We start from the raw sequence: 24,190 nt of genomic DNA, 5'->3' as shown, positions 1-24,190 counted from the left end.
TAGAGAACGGAATTTCAAACAAAGACTTAGCAAAGGAATATGGTGTAGTGGTGTGAGTGGGACACTCGACATATTTCAACCATTTGGAAAGAGCGAGAAAAAACTCAAACGCTTTATGACAATAATTTTACAGAAAAATAATATGCATTGTACTTATGTGTAATAAACATAATGTACATAGTTGAATAAATATAGTTTTCCAATAATTCTCTATCTATTTGTTTGTACTTGCACGATACACATTAAACATCACCGTTTGTTACGACTATCGGTTTTTACGACTGAATATGAGCAGTCCCTTCGATGTCGTTATAACAGATTTTGACTGTATATATATATTAAAATAAAATCATTGATAACTTTGCTTAGGCAAATAGTCTATAAAAGACATTAAAACTTAATAAATTTTCATATATCATAAATAAATTTGTGGATAAGATGCATTAATTTAATTAGGCAGCAGCTATACTATGCTATTAGTAATCCCTCTTGGGTCAATAATTGAAACTTGATTTTGGATAAATCTCCAATGTACAGTTTTGTTTTTTCAGGTAGTCAAAGATACTTTCTACACCCATGCTAAAAAAGCATGTGATGAAGCTAATAGGATTAAAAAAGAAAAAGAAGAAGCAGACAAGAGATTAAAAGAGATTCAACAAAGAAAAGAACAAGAGAGACTTGCAAATGATTTTGAACCTGCTACTGTAACTGAACTCACTGATCAGGAAGCAGAGAAGTTAAAGGAAGATATTGAAAAGGACAAAAATGAAAAGAGTATGATTTCTTTTTATTAATAGTTGTATTTATATTATTTTTCCACCCAAAGCTTCACCTGCGTTATCTATAATTTAATTTGTTTAGGCACATACCCAGGAACAGAAGTAGGATGAAAGAGAGTATATTCTCTCCCAAGTTCATTTTTAAATTATGATAATAGCTTTTTTTGTAAAATCAGATTTTAATAGTAATTCAACAATAGTAAAGTCAATTTATGCTTGCTTCAATTATTTTACATTAAACATGTGACAGAATTTATGACCTGACTAGATATGCATTGATTATAAGTATGTTACCTAAAGGACTCTCAGCACTCAGTTTCTTCTATTGATATTAGACTGTTTGCACTGCTTACAACCATCTTTGACATAAAAAACGAACTGATTCTTTAAGTATACCTGCAGGAATACAGAATACACAATAAGATATCGGTTAAAATCAAATTGAATAAACTTTGTAGAAAAAACCTGAGATAAAATATGAGAAATATCAAGTCCCTAAATTATTAAACTTAAATTTCTATCATTTTAGATTATCATTTCTGTTTGGATTTTGATTATGCTCATGTTTATAAGTGGTCTTAAAAGGACTTTATTTGTAACATATTGACTAGAGCAAGCACCATCACACTCCTAGGCATAAATATAATGACACCACATCAGTATATTTCCTTCATATATGCAGATGCAGAAGTTGGCAGTGGTGATAGCAGTGATGTTACTGAGCCTGCAACGCCCGAAGAAGATGACGATCCCAAAGAAAAGGGGAAGTTGAAACCTAATGCTGGAAATGGATGTGATCTGGAGCACTACAAATGGACACAGACGTTGGAAGAAGTAGAGGTGAGTCATTGGTATTAAATTCAGTACCATAGAGTTTATTCAGTTATTATCCATTCTCTACTTAAATATCCGGATGCCTCCAAAGAACACTACTCTAACTCAAAAATTTGAAATTTTCGTTTTTCACGCAAATCGCTTCACTATGTTAAAAGTATTGCAATTAATCATTATTAATGGGGTTCGAAGCAAGAGTAAATCAGCTAGCTACACAAAAAAACCATAAATATATCTGCAATAATAAAGATTTTATCAACTTTTTTCGTTTAAACGCTCCTCCTGTAAATCTACGAATTTGGAGTTAGCGTAGTGTTCATTGGAGGCATCGATCTAGTAAAATGCTTATTATATTTTTAAGAGACTCAATGGTGAATAAACATTACATGCTTCGCTGTACATGCATAACTCTGTATAAACTAATAGCTGTTGATACATGCACACTGTCTAACGTGCGGTCTTTCTATTGAGAGCCGTAGATATTTGCAACACAAAAAACCTAGTTTTGTGTGCTGTGTTAGTTCAAGTTGGTGTTAAACGTTTACTGCAATGAAATGAATTGAAAATTTCATGTGACCGCCACTTTTGAGACATGATTTCTAAATCTTAATTGTATTGAATACCTAATTTATCTTATTATCTAATTAGGTACCAAAATACTTAATACACTGCTGTGCTTTCTAAAGATACTAGTCGAAAACTACAGCGGAGACACAGCAGAGTACACTACTTTTTCTTTACATAGTTCAAATCAAAGACAAATTTGTATAGTGTACAATAGAAGAATACAACAGCTTTCTCCTTTACTTTTGATCATACAACACGTTTGTTTACCGAAACGTCTTTAGCTACTTCATCGACAACCTTGAAATCTCAATTGCTTTAGAATAGACTACACCCTAAATAATTTACGAACTACTCACGCCCTGACGGGTAAGTCGTACGTTGTACTCGTATCGAATTCGAATATACCACATATTTAATAAAAACTAGATGATGACCGAGCTTTGCTCGACTTTTTTTTTTGATAACGCCATCTTGTTGTGTCTATAAAGCGGTTATTTGCCCACAATAAAAAAAAATAGTATTATTATTCGCCGACAGATGTCGGGAAGAGTTGATTATTGAAAACACGAATAAAACAACATTTTCTGAAAATAAATCGTAGCTAGATCGATTTATCGCCCCCGAAATCCCCTGTATACTAAATCTTATGAAAATCGTTGGAGCCGTTTCCGAGATTCAGATTATATATAATAATATATTAATATACAAGAATTACTCGTTTAAAGGTATAACATATATTATCACAAATTTCTTTTCATGATGAAGAAAATTGAGTCATAAAAATCGAAATTGTTAGCTGGCACAGGTATCTCTGGAGTATTACTACGAAAATTTGTCACGTTTTGTAGTGTGATGGCTGGGACAGCTGTGTGCTCAACCTATCGGCAAACGTAGGGGCTCTGTTCAAACTCCATACAAATTTGAGTTAACTTTTACTCGATCGAGAAGTTAAAAAACTCGCACTAAGCACACTGCTGTGTGTCTGTGGGTCTCGGGCGGTGCCGTTTGGGTTGTGATATCTATGGGCTTGGTGAACCAGACGAGCCTTGAAATCCCCCAAAGGCAACAAATAAATACTAAACCAGCCACATTGATATTTATCTCATCTAGAAAAAAAAAAAATTTTTTTTCATCGCTTAGATTGGTCGACGAGCTCACAACTCACCTGGTGTTAAGTGGTTACTGGAGCCCATAGACATCCACAACGTAAATGCCGCCACCCACCTAGAGATATGAGTTCTAAGGACTCAGCGTAGTTACAACGGCTGCCTCACCCTTCAAACCGAAACGCATTACTGCTTCACGGAAGAAATAGGCAGGGTGGTGGTACCTACTCGGGCGGACTCAAAAGTGGTCCTCACAAGAGGTAAGAACCATTATCTGCTACTTAAAAAAACAAATTAGTTTGAATAATAGTTTATTTTGTTTCATTATCACAGTTCAAAATATGTAACAAATTCGTGTTTCATTGTAATCGTTGTTCACTTGAATATCAATTAATATTACATAAAATTACTACATTCGCTGGCGAAAATTACATCAAAGTTGCAGTTTTTCATGAAAATTACGAAAAAATGCAAATTTTATTTTTCAGAACATTGATGCAAATGCAGTGTCGTTACTAAAATTACTTATTGCTTAAAAACTATTGTGGTATATTAAAATAGCTTGAATTTGAGATACAATTAGACTAATCGTCAATATGAATAAAATAAACTTCTAACAATTTACACTAATAATAAAATACCGTGTACATCAAAGTTTAGACTAAGATTAAATTAATGAAAAAAAAAACAACTAAACTTTAAGTTACAATAAATAATAGGCTTTTTCTAATTTTATTTACCTAAATTCCAGTAAACTGGATTTTTATTGCACTAATTCATGAAATATACGTAGTTGCTTATATAAAACAAAACAGCTTGTTGAAATTCTGAAAGAATATAGTTCACAATATAACGAAATTTTTTTTTTCAATTTAAAACATCGTGTATCAAAATTATCTAAACATTTGCTGTTAAACTACGACCAAATAGTAACTAATAAGCTGGTAAAAACTTCAAAGTTCTGGTCTTCTTTGAAACTTATGAATATTTGTACATGCCGGTCTCCTTGCGCATTCGCACTGAAAAAAAAAACAAGACATTAAAGTTAATTTGCATTACTGAAAATGAGTTTATAGAAAATAGTTTTTATTTAATAATACTCACTTTCGACAAAGCATATCGCTGCCAGTATACACGCAGAGAACAATATAGTCATCGTTATCACAAGGACGGTTATCTGGTGCGAGTGATTACAACAGCAGGATTTGTTCTCCTTGTTCGGACATTGCTTCGTATAACCATTTACAACTGTGAAGTGAGTTGAACTAGCTATAGAAGTGGCGTCTTGGTCGCGCGAGCATTCCGTCTTCACGCCACTCCAAATGGATTCGTTGTGATCGTGTGGCTCCTCGGGAATCGCGACCACTGCTTCTGGAAGAGCGTACTTGCGTTCATAGCCGCCGAACTTGCTATGATACGGACCCAGCTCCTCAGTGTTGCTGCTCCGTCCACTCATGCGTGCCAAGTGAGCCGCGCTGAGTAACAATGAACCCGACGAAACGCTCTGAAACAGTGCAAGTAATTTTCAAATGATACCTAAAGGCCACATGTTATTTATTAGTAGAGGAGGACTTTTAAGAGGCTAAAAATTTTACAATAAAAAATATATATAATTTATAAATTGACATTAAATTTATGACCTGAGACGGTAACTTGGTTCGACCACCTCACTAGTTCGAATGTGCCTAAATTTTTGCACCTTAAATAAAAAGAATCGGAAATGCCTAAAAAATCGCGTTAGTAAAAGAATGGGTTTATGCATGCAAATGACAGTATTGTATCTGTACTGGATTGTGTCGTGAACATCCATGTGAATCCTGAACCGGACTCTGTAATACCAGTCAGTTCATTGATCTCGTCAATTAAGAAAATTAACGAATACTATGACAAAAACTATTCAAAATGATACAAACAAAAAAACTACAATTATGTATTAAATTAATCAATTAGAGGACGTCATTTGCAAAGTCAATCAAGCACCAAATTTACATCAACTTGGGCGGAGCGAAGTTCACTTTTTGCCTATAACCAATAAATCTTGTACAACAAAAAAGTTTATTGTATGTTTTTTGATCAAATGCTGGATCCGGCTAATTTACGTAGTGTCCTAATGTATTTAACCAGTAATGTTACTACGATGCATTAATTAAAGCGGAAACGTATATAGATGCCTATTATTTTTGTGACGCACAAATCAAAAGGTCATCTTACGTGGGTGCTATGGTTGCTAGAAGAGCCTTGGCTGGAGGCGGAGCCGCCACGAGATCGTGAATCGTTGATGCTACCGGATCCGCTACTGCTCGATAAAGAGGGGCGAGGAATATGCCATTCATGCGTCGACGGAATCTGTAACAATATTGTATTAATTTCCAACTGACTTAACGCACAATATATTATTTACAGGTCATGTTTAACCATACATACAAGTTTCTTGTATTTAACCAAAATAAGTTTTCGTTATTTAGATTTAATTCGCTATTTAAGCAAAAGAAAATCGAGATAATGCCAAATAAACATGTTTAGTTTGAATTCGCGTGGATGAGCTTATGGCTCATCTGAAATCAAACGGTAAAGTAATTATCTCACTCTCAATTATATTTAAATAACTATTTACGCAAAATGGGTTTCATGCAGAAATAAATATAGTTGTACTAGAAATTGCAGGCTCGTAACAGGACTTATTGAACAAAGGTATTCAAAACTTATCCCCAAAAAAATAATAGAAAATAAGCCAAGCACTGTGTTGTAGATAACAAAACACTTTCAATCGTCCTCCTCAAAAAAGTAGTAGGTACATTGATTGATTAAATAAAAGTTGCATTGGACGTGTTGATTGTCTCGTCTCGTGGTTTAACCCACTTTCTATTCGTCATATCGAAGACGCGTACCTTAAATCTAGCTCTTAAGATTTTAATGATAAAAATCAGTTAAACATGCACACAAATACAAGTACATATATATACGAGTATATATGGGTATTTTTTTAATAATAATTTGGAAAGTGTTCCAATTTAAGCCTTGGCCTTGAAAGGCCTCCCTTTATTGTTGTTTTAGTGAAGCTAAAAATTTCGATCGCTTTGTTGATAGATCGCGAGTCATACGCATTCAATCCTTTTACAATTAATTGCTATGCGTCTAGTATGTCTTTGTCAGTCTTTGTTTTATACTCGATTGTACAATTACGTTGATTCTTTGATTGTTTACGTAATTACCGTTTAAAAAAATTAGGCTTTGATGGAAATTGTTTTTATTTGTATGTTCGTTAGGGTTACGATTGCTTTAACGCTTTTTGGGAAACCGACTAAGGAATCTGTAAATTTAAATAGGGTACATATTATTAGGAAATGCAAAATTCATGTAAATGTTAGAAATTTTGCACGGAAATCGTGTTAAACCTCTTCCTTGTCGGCTCTTTAATTTGCAGAGATGCCGCCGTTCCGTGTCGTCTTGTCTCCCTTTCAATTTCAACACAGTCACTTTTATGCAACCAACGTGATCTATCGCCGTTGTGATTCATGGCGATAGAATTAAAATAAATGAATTTTATAAAAAAACTCTTAGTTTTTCCATACATTCTTTTTAAGGGAAATTTATAAATTAATAGGGAACACGTTTCAGTTACATCAATGACGTTTTAGGTCAAGTTTTGTTCGGAGTCCGATCGATTTTGTCAGATACGGTGCTCAAGGTTCGTGTTCTCTTTATTTGCGGTCTCGTTTCGTCGGCCTCTGATGCAATAAATCTTAGCTTTGCTTTCGGCTTCATGGTCCTCTTTGTTACTTTGATAACGCGATGGATAAGCGTTTTAGGCAGTCGGTATCATTAATGCATTTTACTTTTATAGTAGCGCCGCGAGGTCAATTTGATATTTTGTTTTAGACGATGCCGTTACGAGAATTACGAAATACGAATCGCAAGGTTGAATTTTAATTTATTTAATACGTTCCGAGTTTGCGTTGACCTATGCTGGTATTATTTTACGGACACGCTGGATGCTGGGGGACAGTATATAAATAATGCAATCGGTACAACGTCCTAACATGGCATACATTGCGAAATGTTTCGGCGAGTGCAAAGAACCGGTTCCGGGGTTCGCATTGCTGCTTGGAGTAAGTAATGCCTTGACAGCGTCGTGTGCCCGCAATATATGCTAATACTTTCATTATTTATCACATTTTTATAAGATAATTGAGGTTTTTTTTTTGTATAAATTATTTAATTATATTTAATACTGGATGACCCGGCAGACTTCGTAGTGCCTCAATCGATAAATAAAAGACCTAAGCTTTTGTATAAAATAAACTTAAAATAAACAAAAGGAATCGGTCCGACGGGGGACACATCATAGGGAAAACAAAATTGTTATTTTTATTTCATTCCGATATTTTCATATTTATCTGCCTTTTAAACCTTCTCTGGACTTCCACAAATAATTCAAGACCAAAATTAGCCAAATCGGTCCAGCCGACCTCGAGTTATAGCGAGACTAACGAACACCAATTCATTTTTATATATATAGATTTGTTGGCAATTGCCAAAATTTGAGTATGGTTTGCGCCGGTACATGTTAAGATTTAAGAAAAATTATTTCTATCATTATTTCTTCTATCATATTTATATCATTTCAGATAACAAAAGCATTTTCCAGTATAATCACAGTTTTAACGTAATTAATTTTCTTCTTATTTCTAGCGTTTTCCCGGTCTAGTGACAGGGTCTGCTTTTCTACTTAAAATCCCCTAATTTATTATATATCGAGGAGTGAAAGGCTTTTTGGTTTAAGCGACATTTTTGCAACCTTACAGAAGAGTCATTTAAAGTTTAAAATTTGGAAAAAATATAACAAAAAACTTCTTCAAGTGTTTGAATGAAGTAAACTTAATTGTAGTTCAATTAAAAACATCAAACTGTTGATGCTAATTCCAAATAAAACGCACCTTTAATTACATAGATAAATGTCGCATATTAAGAGAAATGTCGCTTAAACCACAGCCTTTCACCCCCACGATATATTTTATAATTATACGTAATTAATTTTAACAGATTATTTTTTTATCAAGCTATCTATCAAGCGATATTTAGATCTAGTAGTGAGTGATTGAGTGATTCAAATAGTACCCGATTTGTCTTAATTCCGATTAAAGATTAATGTACATGAAACCTACGAATAAATAATATATTTGTTAGTTACACCTGCGCCGCCAATTGGTGGTACAATGTCGGAACCTCTCCTAGATAGTCAAACTTTTCAAGTGTTTCATTGTAAACACGCTTAAAACACGAAGTCACACGATGTTTAGTTTATAAAAAGGTCCTTTATCATTTTTAATAAATAAATAGAAAATACAATTGTCTTTTATCCCCGTGATCGTGGCCTGGGTATTAAAATAAAAACATTATAGGGTTGTCATAATTCCTTGATACGCGTGCAAATTTTCTAGTTAATCGGACCTTTTTGATGTTGCTTTAAATTAACATGAAACATCCTTCACATATATCTATTAAAAGCTTGTTAAAAGCCAGAAATATTCAATATTATATACTAGATACTAGAGTGTTGCATAATTGTTAAGCACGTGTTGGTATATGGATATACGGGCACGATTCGGAATTGATTGTAAATTACACGAGGTGAGAACTATTTCGCAGATTCCACGAGAAAAAGTCTTAATTTATTAGGCCTTTTAGATCTCTAGTGGACATTTCAGAACATGTAATGCCTTATTACTATACTGTTAATATACATTTAAACTGTATTTGTGTACAGAGTAACGATTTAATTTAGGGCCGCTACCAATACATACAACAAAAACCCAACCGCTTCGCGTTTTACACAATGTAAACAGATGACTTCATTTACGCGCTAATAAATCAAATTGATTCCTACTTCAAAGCAAAGTAGAAAATTATGTATTATTTTTTCATAAGAATATTTCAAAAGTCTTAAGTGTCGTTATTAAGTAGGCTTTTTAAAATAATTCGACATTTGTAACGGTGACGAACCCGTCCGTGCAATAACTATAGACAGGTGTTCAGTTGTGAAACATGTTTGGTTCAACGAGACGGTCTAGTTATGCAAGAACGGTAATCTTTCGTATAAAAAGTCAATGCGTGCGCTTCGTCATGCGTGCTTATAACGGTTAATTGTGTTACCGCGGAATCAAAACTTCTCGTAACAAACTTCAAACGTGAACAAGAACTGAAAATTGTCACTTGCGTTATATAATTTCACAAAAGTAAAATACTAATTAGCGTTTCGAAATATTTAGGTTACAACAACAAATGCCCTAACTTCCTAAGTTAAAATTTCAATACGCCACTCTCGCTTCGGAAGACATTTTTGTACAACTTTCATAATCTCAAACAATGGCCGCTACATTTATTATGATAATCAGTTAACTTACTGGACTGTTCTCCTTTAGAAGAGAAAGCGTTCGTTCCTGATCCGAACCTCTTCTTGGAATACATTCGTAGAAGCAAATGTCATGCCACGATAAAGTCGAATAAAAAGTTTTAAATGTACATGGCAGTTTCAACGTTTCAGGTTGTATGTTTTTTACTGGTGGTAGGACCTCTTGTGAGTCCGCGCGGGTAGGTGCCACCATCCTGCCTATTTCTGCCGTGAAGCAGTAATGCGTTTCGGTTTGAAGGGTGGGGCAGCCGTTATAACTATACTTGAGACTATAGAACTTATATCTCAAGGTGGGTGGCGCATTTACGTTGTGGATGTCTATGGGCTCCAGTAACCACTTAACACCAGGTGGGCTGTGAGCTCGTCCACCCATCTAAGCAAATAAAAAAAAAATAAAAAAAACGTAAATATGTACTTCGCAACTTACAACATCGGGTCATGTTATTGAGCATCCAATTATCATATTTTATATGCGACTGCATGAGGACACAACGCAACGCCGCGTCGCTCATTGTTCAAGCTGGTCACAGACGATGACATGATGCTTATGTTAGTCCTTGAACTGAATCGTTTTGTATTTAAACCAAAGGGATTCGTGTCAATGCAAATCGCCATGGACACTGACAATTGACAGATTATATTGAACACGATATACGGTTTAAGTACTTTTTAAATATATTTTAGAGAGAAACACGGTTGCCACGAAATTTTAGGGAGAATTTTATTAAAATACTAGCTTTTGCCCGCGACTTCTTCCGCGTGGAATAGTTACTTTGGCATAACGCTAAATTTTACCCGCGACTTCATTTACGTAGAAAGTGAAAATATTTTTGAATAATAGAATGTTTAGGAACTATTTAAGGTACCAAGTGATGTTATATAGCCTATAGCCTTCCTCAATAAATGGGCTATCTAACACTGAAAGAATTTTTTCAAATCGGACCAGTACTTCCTGAGATTAGCGCGTTCAAACAAACAAACTCTTGAGCTTTATAATATTAGTATAGATAACATGTATGTTATATTTAAAATTTACATCTTTGTCAGCTTCTTGAAATCAACCCTAATAGAGAAAAAAAACCGACAACTGTAGCTCGTACTGAGTGCATTCCTCTTAAAGTTTAAACTGACCTTTTATATTATCTTGTTCTTTTACAAAAATAAAACAGCTTTTAGGTTTCCTTTTTAATTCGCTTTACTCATAAACTATGTTGGATTTTATAAAACTTTCAAATTAATGAGCTATTTGCCATCAAGTAATAATAAAATTTTTGAACAAAAAAAAAACTGACTTGCAAACCACAAAGATATATCATGTTTTATACTTTAACACTGCACTCCGGTCATGGAAACCAGGGGAATACTTTTGTAATAATAATTCATATTAGTATTGAAATTTGTATGCTTAATTTAATAATCAAATATTGATTTTTATATTAGTAATGAAATTGATCAGAGCCAATTACAGAATCCGGTTGTTCGGAATCTGGCTCGGTAATGTTTTTTTCCGGAATTCGTTTGCGATGATTTGAAATCCACGTATATTGATCCTTTCCTGTACGATGCGGTCATCATTAAATTCCGAACACCGATTAAAGCTTCATAATATTGTTTACACGTCCGTGAAGTGGGATGTATAACATTAGAAAAAGTGACCGTGAGATGGGTTGGTTAGCCGGATTCTTCTCTCCGTTTACGATACGATGACATCATTTGCTTACGTCTAAGATGTGCGGTTATGTTACGTTAATTACACAAAAAAAATGCTTTGTGTGTATCATTAAAACTACGATTATAGTATGCACTTAAATACAATCAACCGAGAAATGAGTAACGCTACAATGATGAGATCGAACAAAGAATATCGGAATGGAGTTGCCCAGTAGACTTTTATTGTTATACACTTATTTAAATCGCACAAATCTCTGATCGTGGAAATAATTAACTTGATAATTACATGAGGTTAAGCTAGGAACAATGGAGAATGTAATATACGACTGCTTGCCTAAATTATTGTTCTCGTTGTCCATACGTAATACGTACAAAAGTACATCACCTTGATGTCTAGTGCGTCTTTTGAAATAAACAGTACACAAGCTGTAGCGCTTCCTGGCTGTCTTGTTAACTAGACGACAAATACTAGATGGTCCACTTAAGTGTCAATTGTGAATGAGGTCACTAAAACTAAAACGTCATATTATGAGTAATTTAAATGAAAAGTTATAGGCATATAATTCATTTTGATTTTGATTATAGTATGCATATATTATGTTTTATTATTATAATCGTTTTCTAATCTCATGTGGTTCAGTAGGTTACCTTATTTTGAAAGCCGGGTCTGTTGGTGCACCGGTGCACTGTAAAGTTCTTGACGTTTTTTTTTCTTATTTTTTCTTGAACTGTCCTCGATCTTATGACAATTTGGGCATGCTGCGGCTATTGTAAAAGTGTTTTGAATTAGTCAGCAATTTACCGGTTTTTAAGTACAATTTAGAAATCATTTGCAAGGTGTATATTATTCTTTAACACACCGATTAATGAGTTGCCTTTAAAATGTGAAAAGTATTTATCATTGAATTACGGAATGCTGACCTTTATTGCTATCTCATGCGGTGGCGAGAAATTTGTTTACCAATAATTTCATAATCAAAACTTGTTTAGAATTCGATCTCGTCACCTTTCCCGAAATACGAAGTGTGCTAAGACCTAATGACCACAATTATGGCAATGAATGAATACCTTTGGTGTTTTCATCACAGTTTTTTTTTTTTATGTAAACATTCGTGTTAACATTTGTCACGTTACATCATTTGTAAGTTTTGTTCTGCAGATCCGTTTGCAAATGGAAAATCCAAAAGCGGAGATCGTGCATGTTGCTTTTAGGATCTTAGATTGGGGTTACGTTAACTTGTTTAACATTGTGCGAGGGACATTAAACTTGGATGTTCCTAACTTTGTGTCGTGATTAAACAACAACGCTACGACTAATGTTATTAACGGAAAGTATATTGGATCACACATATATTGAATATGCTTTACGAAAATGTTCATTAAATTGAATGCTTTTTATAGTCAGCAAATTCGATTATAGCATTAAAAATGGAAAACGAATTATCAACGAACATTCTCAATGCTGTTGTGAAATAGCTGGCCGTGAACTATGTACGTAATACTCCTGTGTTTTTCTATAATTTGACACTGATGTTCAAAAGATTATGTATAAAAATTTACATAACGGAAATATCGGTATCCATTATGCTTTATGTTAATCGCTGCAAATAAAAACGTTTTCGAATACAAAATACCAAATGTTTTATTGTAGGTAGTTAGGTGTAGATTAGCGAGTTTATCCTTAACATTTCCGAAAATCATTCGGGTAGGTACTTCAGACAAAGCGCTCGCCTAATCACAGTTATGTAACTATTTTCAAATTTGCTGGGAACCATTAGGTCCGATTTGATTTTAGCAAAAATTGAGATTGAACTTTTTTCGCATCTAGTTTTTATTGTCTTTACTTAGGATAACTGCAATGTTTTTCAAGATGAATTGTGAAACGTGAAAATGATCGCTTAGATAGTTCACAAAAACAAATTACAATTTGGAAAGTTCAATGTTAATGTTTTAATGTCGTGTATCCGACTTTATGCCACTGGTGACGGTGTAGCTGTTTAATTTTTATTGTGTCTGTCGCGTCAATGGTTTGATCTGAATGAATGCAGAGCGGACTGGATGCCCGCTAAGTCCGGGTGTTGTGAAATGTGAAGGTCGATCGTCGAGGGCAATTTTAGTTGTCGGTCCCTGTGCAATTTACCTCGGTCCAATATCGCTGGCTTCGTTAACAGTAACTGCTTTCAATTTTTATTCTTTTCTTTCAAAACGAGGTCGCTTTTATCATTACCGTAGTGTAATATATGAAAAGGTGTCAATGACATTTCTCTACATTCTTTTTTTTTTAAGAAACAACTATACAATGTTCAATAGGTACAAGATATAATTAATGTAGCTTTACGACTGCACGATTTAATAACACGAAAACGACATAAACTTAATACACATCGAATTATTGATTTCGCATGTATCGTTTTTAATTGTACCGCAATAATAATTTTTAATTGTGTGGATGAGTCGAGAAAATCGAAAAAAAATCGATTATATTATTATATTTAATGAAGTCATTGATATCACATGACCTGCAACCAGTTAGACAAGGTTTAAATCAATGTCACGATTTAAATAAAATCCTCCAACATCCTTACGGTTACATAATTTTTAATTTTTTAAAAGTACTTGTAAAATTCTACTAAATGATAAAGTTTTGTAATTTGTTTCATAAACCGTGACTCAAAACAGTAAAAGTCTCGAACAAAAAATGGTTTTGAATTCCTTAATATAGGATATAGGCGGATATAGGATATAAGCGGATCTAATCAAGTTTACTGACTCCGAAATGCTATGTTTGGACTACATTCCACGCAGTTTAGGATTCTGTGTTGCGAACTGTATAAAATCAGTTATGATTTACCGTTTTTTCTTGTAGATTCGTCGTACCATTTGGATTTTTTAATAACCTTGCAATTAATGTTTTCTTCGGTTTCCAAGAATCGTAGACATAATTAAAATTACTTTATCGGCTTAATCTCACCAATTCAAATATCAACGAATAACGTCTAAGTCGTCCGTGACCAAGAAAGTTGTGCTGACGGAAATAATAAATGAAAACTAGAGGTCCCGCAGTAGTCGAAATTCGACTATAATTAATTGGAATTGTAAGTTTTTACCCTATTATGATTATATTTTATACTTCTATAATCACAAATTTCGCCAAGACTACACTATAAAAAATATTAACAAAGACAAACAATATTTAAACTATTCACAATTTGACAACAGACGTCAAGAACAAAAGTTTGACAATAAATAGAATGCATGCGTGTGTGCATCAAATACATGGTATGTAATGTGTGTAATGTTTTCTTTATTGATTTAATGTATCTTTTATGCATTATTTAAAAAAAAAAATTAGCATTGTGCACTTCTTCTCTATATTCTCTATAAGTGTGGAAAATTTCATACTCCTCCGTCCGCGCAATTTTCGTAAAAAGGGATACAAAGTTTTTGCTTCACGTATTAATATATATAGATAATAAACCGTAAAAGTAGTGTTTAATTATGTCATTATTCTTTACGTATTACTAAGACGGGTAGATGAGCTCACAGTCAGACTGGAGCTATGCGATGACGGTGTCCATAGAAACAATATCAATTCCGCTATTTGTACTTATTATAAGAAAAATCCGATCTTTCCGACTGAAATGTATGAATGATCTGAAATAACGGGGGTAGTGGTACCAACCCATACGCTTACATTAACTAGTAATTACTAAGCAATTAGTGTCTGTGGAACAACCGTGGCCTTAATGTAAGTACACGATATTAATCGCAACGACAATGAAACACGTGAAAACAGTCAGTTCGTTTGATGTATGTAACAAAGTTTGATGTATTTTTCCTTTAATGAGTCGATAGCTACAGTAACTCGTATGGTTCAGATTTGTATCGAAGAAATTTGAAAGATAAGTGATTCAATGAGCTATACAATCATACATAGAAATTAAATACAAAGAAAATGTCTTAAAATGACCCGATATTTATTTAAATATGGCTAAAGCTAGTACGAAAAAACACTAACAAAACACGCAAGGCTTATATTCTTATATATATTATTCTTAGTGTGCACTTATTTATATAACAAACAATAACGAATAACATAACATGCTCCCTACAGATTAGCCATGATTAAGGAAAAATATCTTGTACAAAAAACCAATCTTGCGAAATGTATGAATTTGCGTAAATACTGGCGGCAGGTCATGTGACGGTTGTGAGCCCATAAGAGCTTAAGCCACTATGCAGTCTAGGTTTTTCTGTTACGTAGCAGTCAGGCTTGTCGTAGTGTATTTTAAAATAGCCGTTATTCCAATACAACTACGTCATCTTTTACGGTGCTTGGATAGGCTCCGGTAATCACCGGACAGATGGATCGTCTGCACATTAAGCCAGTAAAACAAGTCTCCGCCAGAATCTAGGATGCCTAACAACAACTGCTTATTACAAATATTTATAATGAAATCGTCGTGGCCTAAAGGATAAGACGTCCGGTGTATTCGTATCTAGCGATGCACCGGTGTTCGAATCCCGCAGGCGGGTACAAATTTTTCTAATGAAATACGTACTTAACAAATAATGTTCACGATTGACTTCCACGGTGAAGGAATAACATTGTGTAATAATAAAATAAATAAAAACCCGAAAAATTATAATTTGCATAATTACTGGTGGCTTACGTTATAGGTGTCTATGGGTTCCAGTAAACACTTAACACCAGGTGCGCTTTGAGCCCGTCCACACGTCTAAGCGATAAATAAATAAATAAATTGTACCCACAATTGTAGATCGTGTCTAAATAACTTATCAATGGAGCTCAGTTCAAGGAATCGATGATGAGGAAATCACCTTCTATGACCAGCTTGTTGATGAATTATGCAATAATATCATATATATATTTTTAGGAACATCTAATAAATTAAACATCTCAATGAAAATGTTATGTAATATTTTGTATTAGTTCACAGTTTTGTATAAAAGATAAAAAGTAATGTGCAAATCTATAGGATAGTATGAAAAGGTCTAATAGTATTTAAAAGAAGTAGCTTATTGAAAAGAAGCGCTTAATGGTAGTCATTTATCACTCACCGAGCTTTTCGTATCCATTGTTTACGTTTTGTCACCAGCACGTTGCGTTGCTGTTTTCGTAAGAGATTGTACACTTATTACGTCACTATACACTGCATTCACTCGGTCCACATGTCTATGATACGCTTGGCTCTTCAGCTGCTTCGAATTGAACCTCTCTCGCCCTCTCCGTGTGGCCGGCGACGTCAAACGCGCCTGCTCCAAGCGGCAAAGCGACTAGAGTCGTACTGAGAGTGTTGCAACCATCGCCAAGGTTTATATATGAGATTGCACGTCGCTATTCTACAAACAATAATTGCTAATTTTGGTGCAGAATAAAAAGGCATTGTAAGAAAAAGCTATTTACGCTATAAAAGTATTTTATTTAAAAAAAAAAAGGTATGTAAGTACATTTTATAATTCAATAATTTTTTTTACTTTTTGTTTAAAAACTGACAGCTTAATCGATTTATAGTCCAGTCAGTTTTCAATTTGCTTTGTTCAGGAATTATCGGAACTATCTTAAAGAATATTGAAAATAACCTGAATTTATTTATTCGAAATTGTGTAGACTGAATGTAATGCACATTATATCTGACACAGGAAAATGTTAAAGCATTAAGTAAGCTAGCTATTCGACAGCTGTGTCACGTTACACATGAGTGAGAGACGGTCTCTCTGACGTCCCTTTGTTGGGTTGCGCAACAGTTCGCGAGGACGACTTGAATCGGCCTCTCGAAGAATTGCATTACAGGACTCGGATACTGATGCGGCGCCTTGAAACTTGGAATTCACCAAATGACGATATTAACCGGACGTCAAGACGTGATTGCAATATAAAATGCCTTTTTGTGATTCTAAACAGCTGATTTGACTTCTCAAAAAGAAATCTAGCTACGTTGGTGCACGTCTCCTTGGCCTTGCAACAAATATTTGTGAGTCAAGCTCAAGGCTAAACATACTTATTTTTAATGCACTTGATTCTTAATTTGAAGATGCTGCATATGTTAAAAATAAAAAATAAAAATTGTGAACATTGATCGAAATAAGTCGTACGTGTCAATGGCATTTGTTGCTACCTGAATTGTAATTTTGTAGGAAACCACGTACAATTCGGATAACTTGGTACTTAATTACCATGATCACACGATATTGCTGTATAGATTTAAATGTTTCATCATTTGTTAGTTTTCCATTACAAAGTATGAAATAAATTGTGTGTTGATTAAAATTAATTTCTTGGAGTGTATGCGCGTATCAAATAATTTTATAGTAGGTATCTATAATACCTTTGACGTCTTCACCTCGAAAATTTAACAGAATATTTATTTATGATTCATTCCATTAGTTTGGCTTGCCGAGATCGTGGCTGATGGTTACTCTAAACTTTAAAAAAATATTCGATTATTTTATGATTCGTAACTGTGAACATTTTTGTAAAAGTTCTTCAATTGATTTGATATAATAGTACTTTAAACTATATCTTTAAACTATACTACTTTAAACTATATCTTTAAACTATACTACTTTATTAAACTATACTAGTACAATAGTATGTTATAGTTGCCTTTTACAAATTTTTTTATTGCCACCGAAGACCAGACGAGCATCTGAGGCATCCATATGAGATCTCAAGTGGTTACTACCATTGTTCATTGAAGTCGATAGTGTGAGGCCTGCAGTCAAGCTAAATGTTAAGGACTCTTTTTTAATTTCGTTTAAAAGTTTATATGGCTTGAAAAACACCGAGGATGAGAGTTTATTCCATAGCTTGATGATAGCTCTTAGTGGTTCTCCATGTAGACTGAGTAGAGATTAATATATGAACAGAGGTGAAATTTTTTGTCCGATGACGAGATATGAGTCGTCTATTATCAAAGGCGGCAATCTGTACATTTGGACAAAAATTCTTTATTGATATGTCAATACAGATTTATTTGAATATAATCGTCTCCTTCAAAGAATACGGTTCAAAACTTGCATTAAACAAAGGTTAATAGTTAACCTGTTATTTATCTAAGATGTCGTTCCGAAGAGTTTTGTGACTGCCAATGGAATACAAAGTCAATAATTCGTTTTTCTGATTTACCAATCATTGTCCAAAAGTCAGATTGCCGCCTTTGATAATAGTCGACTCATATATGGTTGAAAGTATTATAAATGAGAAAATTATCTTAAATTATTCCTCAAAAACCTAATGGCACACGGTTTATGAATACATAGAGAATTAAAGGCGCTCTATAGAATTAGAGCACTCAGTAGGGGGACTATACGGTTCGTGAGGACAGTATTATTGAAAATTTCAATTATCCTTCTGTATAGGATTCATGTACAAGAGCAGCACTCGATGCATAGCCAAACTTTTGTTTCTTCAGTAGCATCTTTGAACACCTAAAATAGCGCTTGGCTCATCTAAGGACCTCAAAAATCTCGATATGATAAATGGCGCTCCGCAAAGCTTTATCTTCCATTGATTGAATCGAACGGATTTAAATTGAGATCCATCTTAGTTACATAAATATAAATCGTCTATCGTGGAACAACATTCCAGAAGTTACTCTAATAGGCGTTTTTGATGACTAGATTGGCAGACTGGCAGGCTCATACCCCATTTAGTGGTCAGAGGAGCCAATAAACATGAAATCAAAGTCTTAAATGTATTTTAATTTCACTACGGCACCTTTAAAACCGGTACTCATGACTGCTTTGCGATAGAATTAGAGAGGATAGTGGTATTAACTCATGCGGGTTCCCGTTTGCTGAAATCATAGTATTGGAGCGGCGGCTGTCTATAGCTTTTAATTTACAAAGATTCACACTAGAATTTACTGGACGGTTAGAGGAATTTAAGTCTTAGAATAACGCTGAAAATATTCAACAAGAGAAGTTGTCACAATAAAAAATGCTAAACAGATTTTTTATTTACAAATTTTATTTATAAGCTACGTATTAAAATGTAGTTACAAGATATCCCGACTAGTTCTGTTTCCATTGGAACGGGGCCGTAGTTGACGCGTAATCGTGTGAAGGTATTATAACACCACGCTATTGAGTGCGGTTATTGCAAGGTTCTTATAAGAACTTATTCGTTGTAGCAACAAAAGTTTGTATGCTTGCTTAATTTCTCAGTCGCACGCACGATTCTGGCTTAATTGGCAGGCAATCACAACATCAACTTTGCCATATCATTATCATCAGTCAGATTGAAACGCCGCCCACTCCGACGTGGTCCACGTCATACCGCAAACAAATTTAAGACTAAAACAATCTGATATGTTGAGTGACACGACTAATTGTCTGGCCATGTGTTTGGAACTGTTAACACTCATTGTCAAAATTATACAAGACGTACCATAAACTGACGATAATTCTTTAAAAGAATGTGCTGCTAAGTAACTTGAAATTTTAATTTAATAATTATTGAAAAAATATGATAAAGTTTAAAAAATATATATTTGACAGTGAATTATTTTGAAATTTAAAATAAAATGTATTGATTTTATCATAAAATAATTTCAATATTTTTTCACATAAATAAACAATCATAACTTTTTTAATTTAGCATAGATCATAAATAAACACAGATATTTAAATAGAAAAAGATTTCTGATCGAAATTATTAATTCGTAAATTCCAATATTTTAAGTAAAGTTGTTTCTCTGTTTGAAATTAATCTGAGTAAAATTAATAGTGTTGATAGTGGTTATTAGCAGAGAAGACACTAGCTACAAAGTAAATTTGTAATAAAATATACATCGATACTTAAAGAACTCAAAATTACCTTAATTAGGTATACATATCATAAAAGTTAGTCCGAGCATAGTGAGTCCTTCAGTTATTTTCATAAAACGTATTCCTATCACGGTTTGATGACTTAAACTCGACTGTGTTAGTGGCATACCACGCAACGGAACGATCGTCTACCATTCTAATGAACCTCAATTTGTAAAATTTCTTCAACAGATCTCTGAGCCCTTGCTATTTCAACTTTTTTCACAACCTTGACCTCTGAGGCTCTTATACTATGCCGATAATGACAACGCCAAACGCAACATTGAAAAGTCGCTAAATTGTTGCCAAGCACAGCTCTCTAACCATTTTCAATAGCCTCAGTAGAGAAAAATATTTACAATGCTATTTAAGTATCGATATACATCATCTCGATAGCACTAACATACAAATATTTGTTTATTATTTTTTATTGCATATTAATGGCTGAACGAGCTCACAGCTCACCTGGTGTTAAATGGTTACCGGAGCCCATAGACATTTTTTATTGCTCTTGTAGGCAGACGAGCACACGGCCCACCTGATGGTGAGTGATTACCGTCGCCCATGGACTTCAGCAATGCCAGGGGCAGAGCCAGGCCGTTGCCTACCGTTTAATGGTCTTCCCAAGCCTCGTTTGAAGAAGGACATGTTGTAGCGCTCGGGAAACACCGTGGAGGGGAGCTCATTCCATAGCCGGATGGTACGTAGCAAAAAAATCTCTGGAAACGCACTGTGGATGACCGCAGTGGCTCCAGGTAGTATGGATGAACTCTACTCCGGTGGTGGGCGGTGCAATGGTAAAAATGAGATGAAATCTACAACGTAACGTATAGTTACAACGGCTGCCCCACCCTTCAAACCGAAACGCATTACTGCTTCACGGCAGAAATTAGACAGGGTGGTGGTACCTACCCGTGCGGACTCACAAGAGGTCCTACCACCAGTAATATGAACTTACTAGACGGAAAAGAAATTTATTTTAATACAGATTAATTTCTGTATTCTTAATAAATTTTAACTTAAAAAACAACGAATTGGAATATATTGTGCTGATACCGTACAGTAGCTGCGTTCTCCGATAGTCGAATAAGAGGTATTTTATTAAAATTAATCCTCATCGGTAATTTCCGTTTCCTAATATATTGTGTCGAGACATAGCGTCAGCGAAAGTGTCGTGACTATGATAAAATTATATTACAACTTTAGCAACATTCAGTTACCGATAAAAATTACACGAAGAGCGAGTCAGATGTTGTCCTCGTTTTAGAGATTTACAACTTTATTGCACACCAAAACACAATTTACATTCAAAAACAGTCAAAAAGCAGGTACGTTTGTACAAAAGGCGGTCTCATCGCTAAAAGCGATCTCTTCCAGACAACCGTTTAATTGACAGAAATTCTAGAAAATATAAAAATATAGCAAGTATGTTGCGGTGTACTATTGACAATACATTACTGTTAATGTTTACTTACTGTTCTAAAATTGTATGAAATTACGACACCTGTCAATTATACTATACCCAAACATTATCACTGTCGTAGTATTTTCGTATTGAATAGTAATAATTTGTTATGCAGCGTCTTGATTTACTACCACGGTTAACCAGAAATGTTTATTCTTAGTTCTTAATAATATTAGTGGATTACATTATTAATTGACGATTTACGTTGATTTTTATTCAACACGCGAGGTCAAGGTTCTGCCGCCGTAAATATGCACATTAATTAATAATGTTAATACTATATAAGTAACAAATAAATATAATCGAAAATAAATAAAATTTATACCTTAATTACGAGTGCTCTTCTGTTTAATCAACAGTAACAGTTCATCGTCCTTTAAAGAAGAGACGTTTATTAAAAAAAAACCGCTTAATTTACCTCCGTCGACTCTCAGAAGCGATGAGTCGTACCATCATTAGATTTGTTTTGTTATCATCGTGTTTTTAATGTCAACACACACATACAAGTATTTCGACATCAGAATACCAGTTTATTTATGAGGCATGTTGTTTTTAACTACCAATAATCCGATCCGCCGATATAGTCATACGCATCGTCCTTGTCAGGAATGCGAGGTCATCACGCGTTCGTTTGAAGACAGCATTTTGGTGCAGCCCTCTTGTGCAACACAATTATCGACGTTTTTAAACGTATTTTGTATTCAAAGCATGACGACGTGATGTCAATCATTCGCTTCGAGTTAAATTTACCTGGAGTTACTGCAGTTATACCAAGATCGATGATAGTCTTCAACGAACATGAATTGACTACCGATAACGGTCCACTCATTTGTGACAGCTTATCAAAGTCCTCAATGATTTTTAGTTAAGTGCTTAACGTGACGTAATGTTAATTAAGTTCAATTAACTATTATTTATTTGTGAAATTGGCGAATTATAAATGTTATGACCTTTTCACTTTCTACTCCGCGATAACAGACCTTGCTCGTTTTACATCACATCCGTGTACATACCAATCCAGTTTGACGACAGATACAAATCACGATATGCCTACTGCATTTAATTAAAGCTTGCTACAATTACATCAATAAATTCATCTCGGATCATTTTCCCATCAAATTATTATGTTTATTCCAAGAACTGATTCAATGAATGCCTATTAAAGTAGCAATAAACAAGCCTACGAATAAAGCTTCGCAATTGCTTTGATTAACGTAATGAGCTTACTAAACTTGGGCTTACAGATTCGAGTGCCGCTGCGACAGATTCTGCGGCCACGCGATCTGACAGTGGTCATCAATAAGAAACACCTCAAGGTTGGCATCAAAGGTCAACCTCTTATAATCGACGGCGAGCTAGATGCCGACGTCAAGATTGAGGAGTCCACGTGGGTGTTGCAGGATGGACGCAATCTACTTATCAACTTAGAAAAGGTAAAGCTTGACTAATGATTAGTGCCAAGTGTTTGTAAATATTATTTAATAGGTTTATATAAGTATGATGTTCTGTTGAACAGTGATACGTTTGAGTAAAATTAAATTTGTTACGTTATTGACTAGAAAAAACTTAGTTCCTGGTTGTAATTACTAATTCTATATTAAAAATAAAATAAACAGTAAGTACATTAATTAATAATAAAATCTAATTGGTTACCCACGATTAAAAACACCTTCACGGCTTAATTTGGCGCTTATTTCGCGTATAATATTATAATTTCCGAGATCTCGAATAGTTCTTTCTAGTTTTCGTGATTACTGGTGATAAGTTAGTTATCCGTTACTAAGCCATTGAATAAATTGTGTGTTACCAATCTTTCTGAACGTACAGAATTTCATATTCTCAATCACTCACCGAAGGAGTCCTAACAAAACTAAGTATCGTTACTTTATAGGGTGTTAACAATCCTTGATCGAAATTAGTGTATTCCGGGAATGCACGTGACACTAGGCCGATCCGGGCAGATAGCGTCAACAGAAGTCAGTGTAATTAGTTTACACGCCACGCTAATAATCGCCATGGCTTATAATAAGGAGCGTTCTGAGGAATTGTTTGTGATGATACCATCATATCGTTTTTACCATCGCACCGCCCGCCACCGGAGTAGAGTTCGTCCATACTACCTAGAGCCACTGCGTTCATCCACAGTGCGTTTCCAGAGATCTTTTTTGCCACATACCATCCGGCTTTGGAATGAGCTCCCCTCCACGGTGTTTCCCGAGCGCTATGACATATCCTTCTTCAAACGAGGCTTGTAGAGAGTACTTAACGGTAGGCAGGGGCTTGGCTCTGACCCTGGCATTGCTGAAGTCCATGGGCGATGGTAACCACACACTATTAGGTGGGCCGTATGCTCGTCTGCCTACAAGGGCAATAAAAAAAAGATGAAATGCCTGGTATAATCGTGTCCTGTGATATAACTAGGCCAAGGTTCAAATCCTGCAGGCATATGTCTTTCTGTATAATCTTTCTTAATAGTTCAAGTCGTTCGTAAACTGTGACGCTAAGTACGAAGACCGTACGTAGG

At 34.5% G+C, this 24,190-nt stretch overlaps 2 protein-coding genes across 3 annotated transcripts in view; one reads left to right on the top strand and one right to left on the bottom strand.

The window, feature by feature from the left end:
• The window catches only part of LOC692957 (nuclear migration protein nudC), a 28,313-nt gene that overhangs the window by 1,781 nt on the left and 2,342 nt on the right, over nucleotides 1–24,190 (top strand). The window contains 5 exon segments of one of the 2 annotated variants that reach the window (NM_001046797.1): nucleotides 552–772; nucleotides 774–779; nucleotides 1,464–1,542; nucleotides 1,545–1,619; nucleotides 22,911–23,099. In NM_001046797.1, the coding sequence (NP_001040262.1) occupies nucleotides 552–772; nucleotides 774–779; nucleotides 1,464–1,542; nucleotides 1,545–1,619; nucleotides 22,911–23,099 (570 nt within the window). 2 annotated transcript variants of the gene reach the window in all.
• Nucleotides 3,585–17,029, bottom strand: LOC101746542 (uncharacterized). The gene is made up of 4 exons (XM_004931844.5): nucleotides 16,452–17,029; nucleotides 5,498–5,632; nucleotides 4,391–4,790; nucleotides 3,585–4,305 (listed from the first exon to the last, which is right to left on the bottom strand). Exons 1-4 carry the CDS (start codon nucleotides 16,467–16,469, stop codon nucleotides 4,265–4,267), a joined length of 594 nt encoding a protein of 197 aa, XP_004931901.1. The 5' UTR covers nucleotides 16,470–17,029; the 3' UTR covers nucleotides 3,585–4,264.

Source organism: Bombyx mori, chromosome 22 (genome assembly GCF_030269925.1).
Source record: "Bombyx mori chromosome 22, ASM3026992v2".
Lineage (NCBI taxonomy): Eukaryota > Metazoa > Arthropoda > Insecta > Lepidoptera > Bombycidae > Bombyx > Bombyx mori.
The sequence above is the reverse complement of the archived record's forward strand: the minus strand, read 5'-3'. Positions and strand labels throughout refer to the sequence as shown.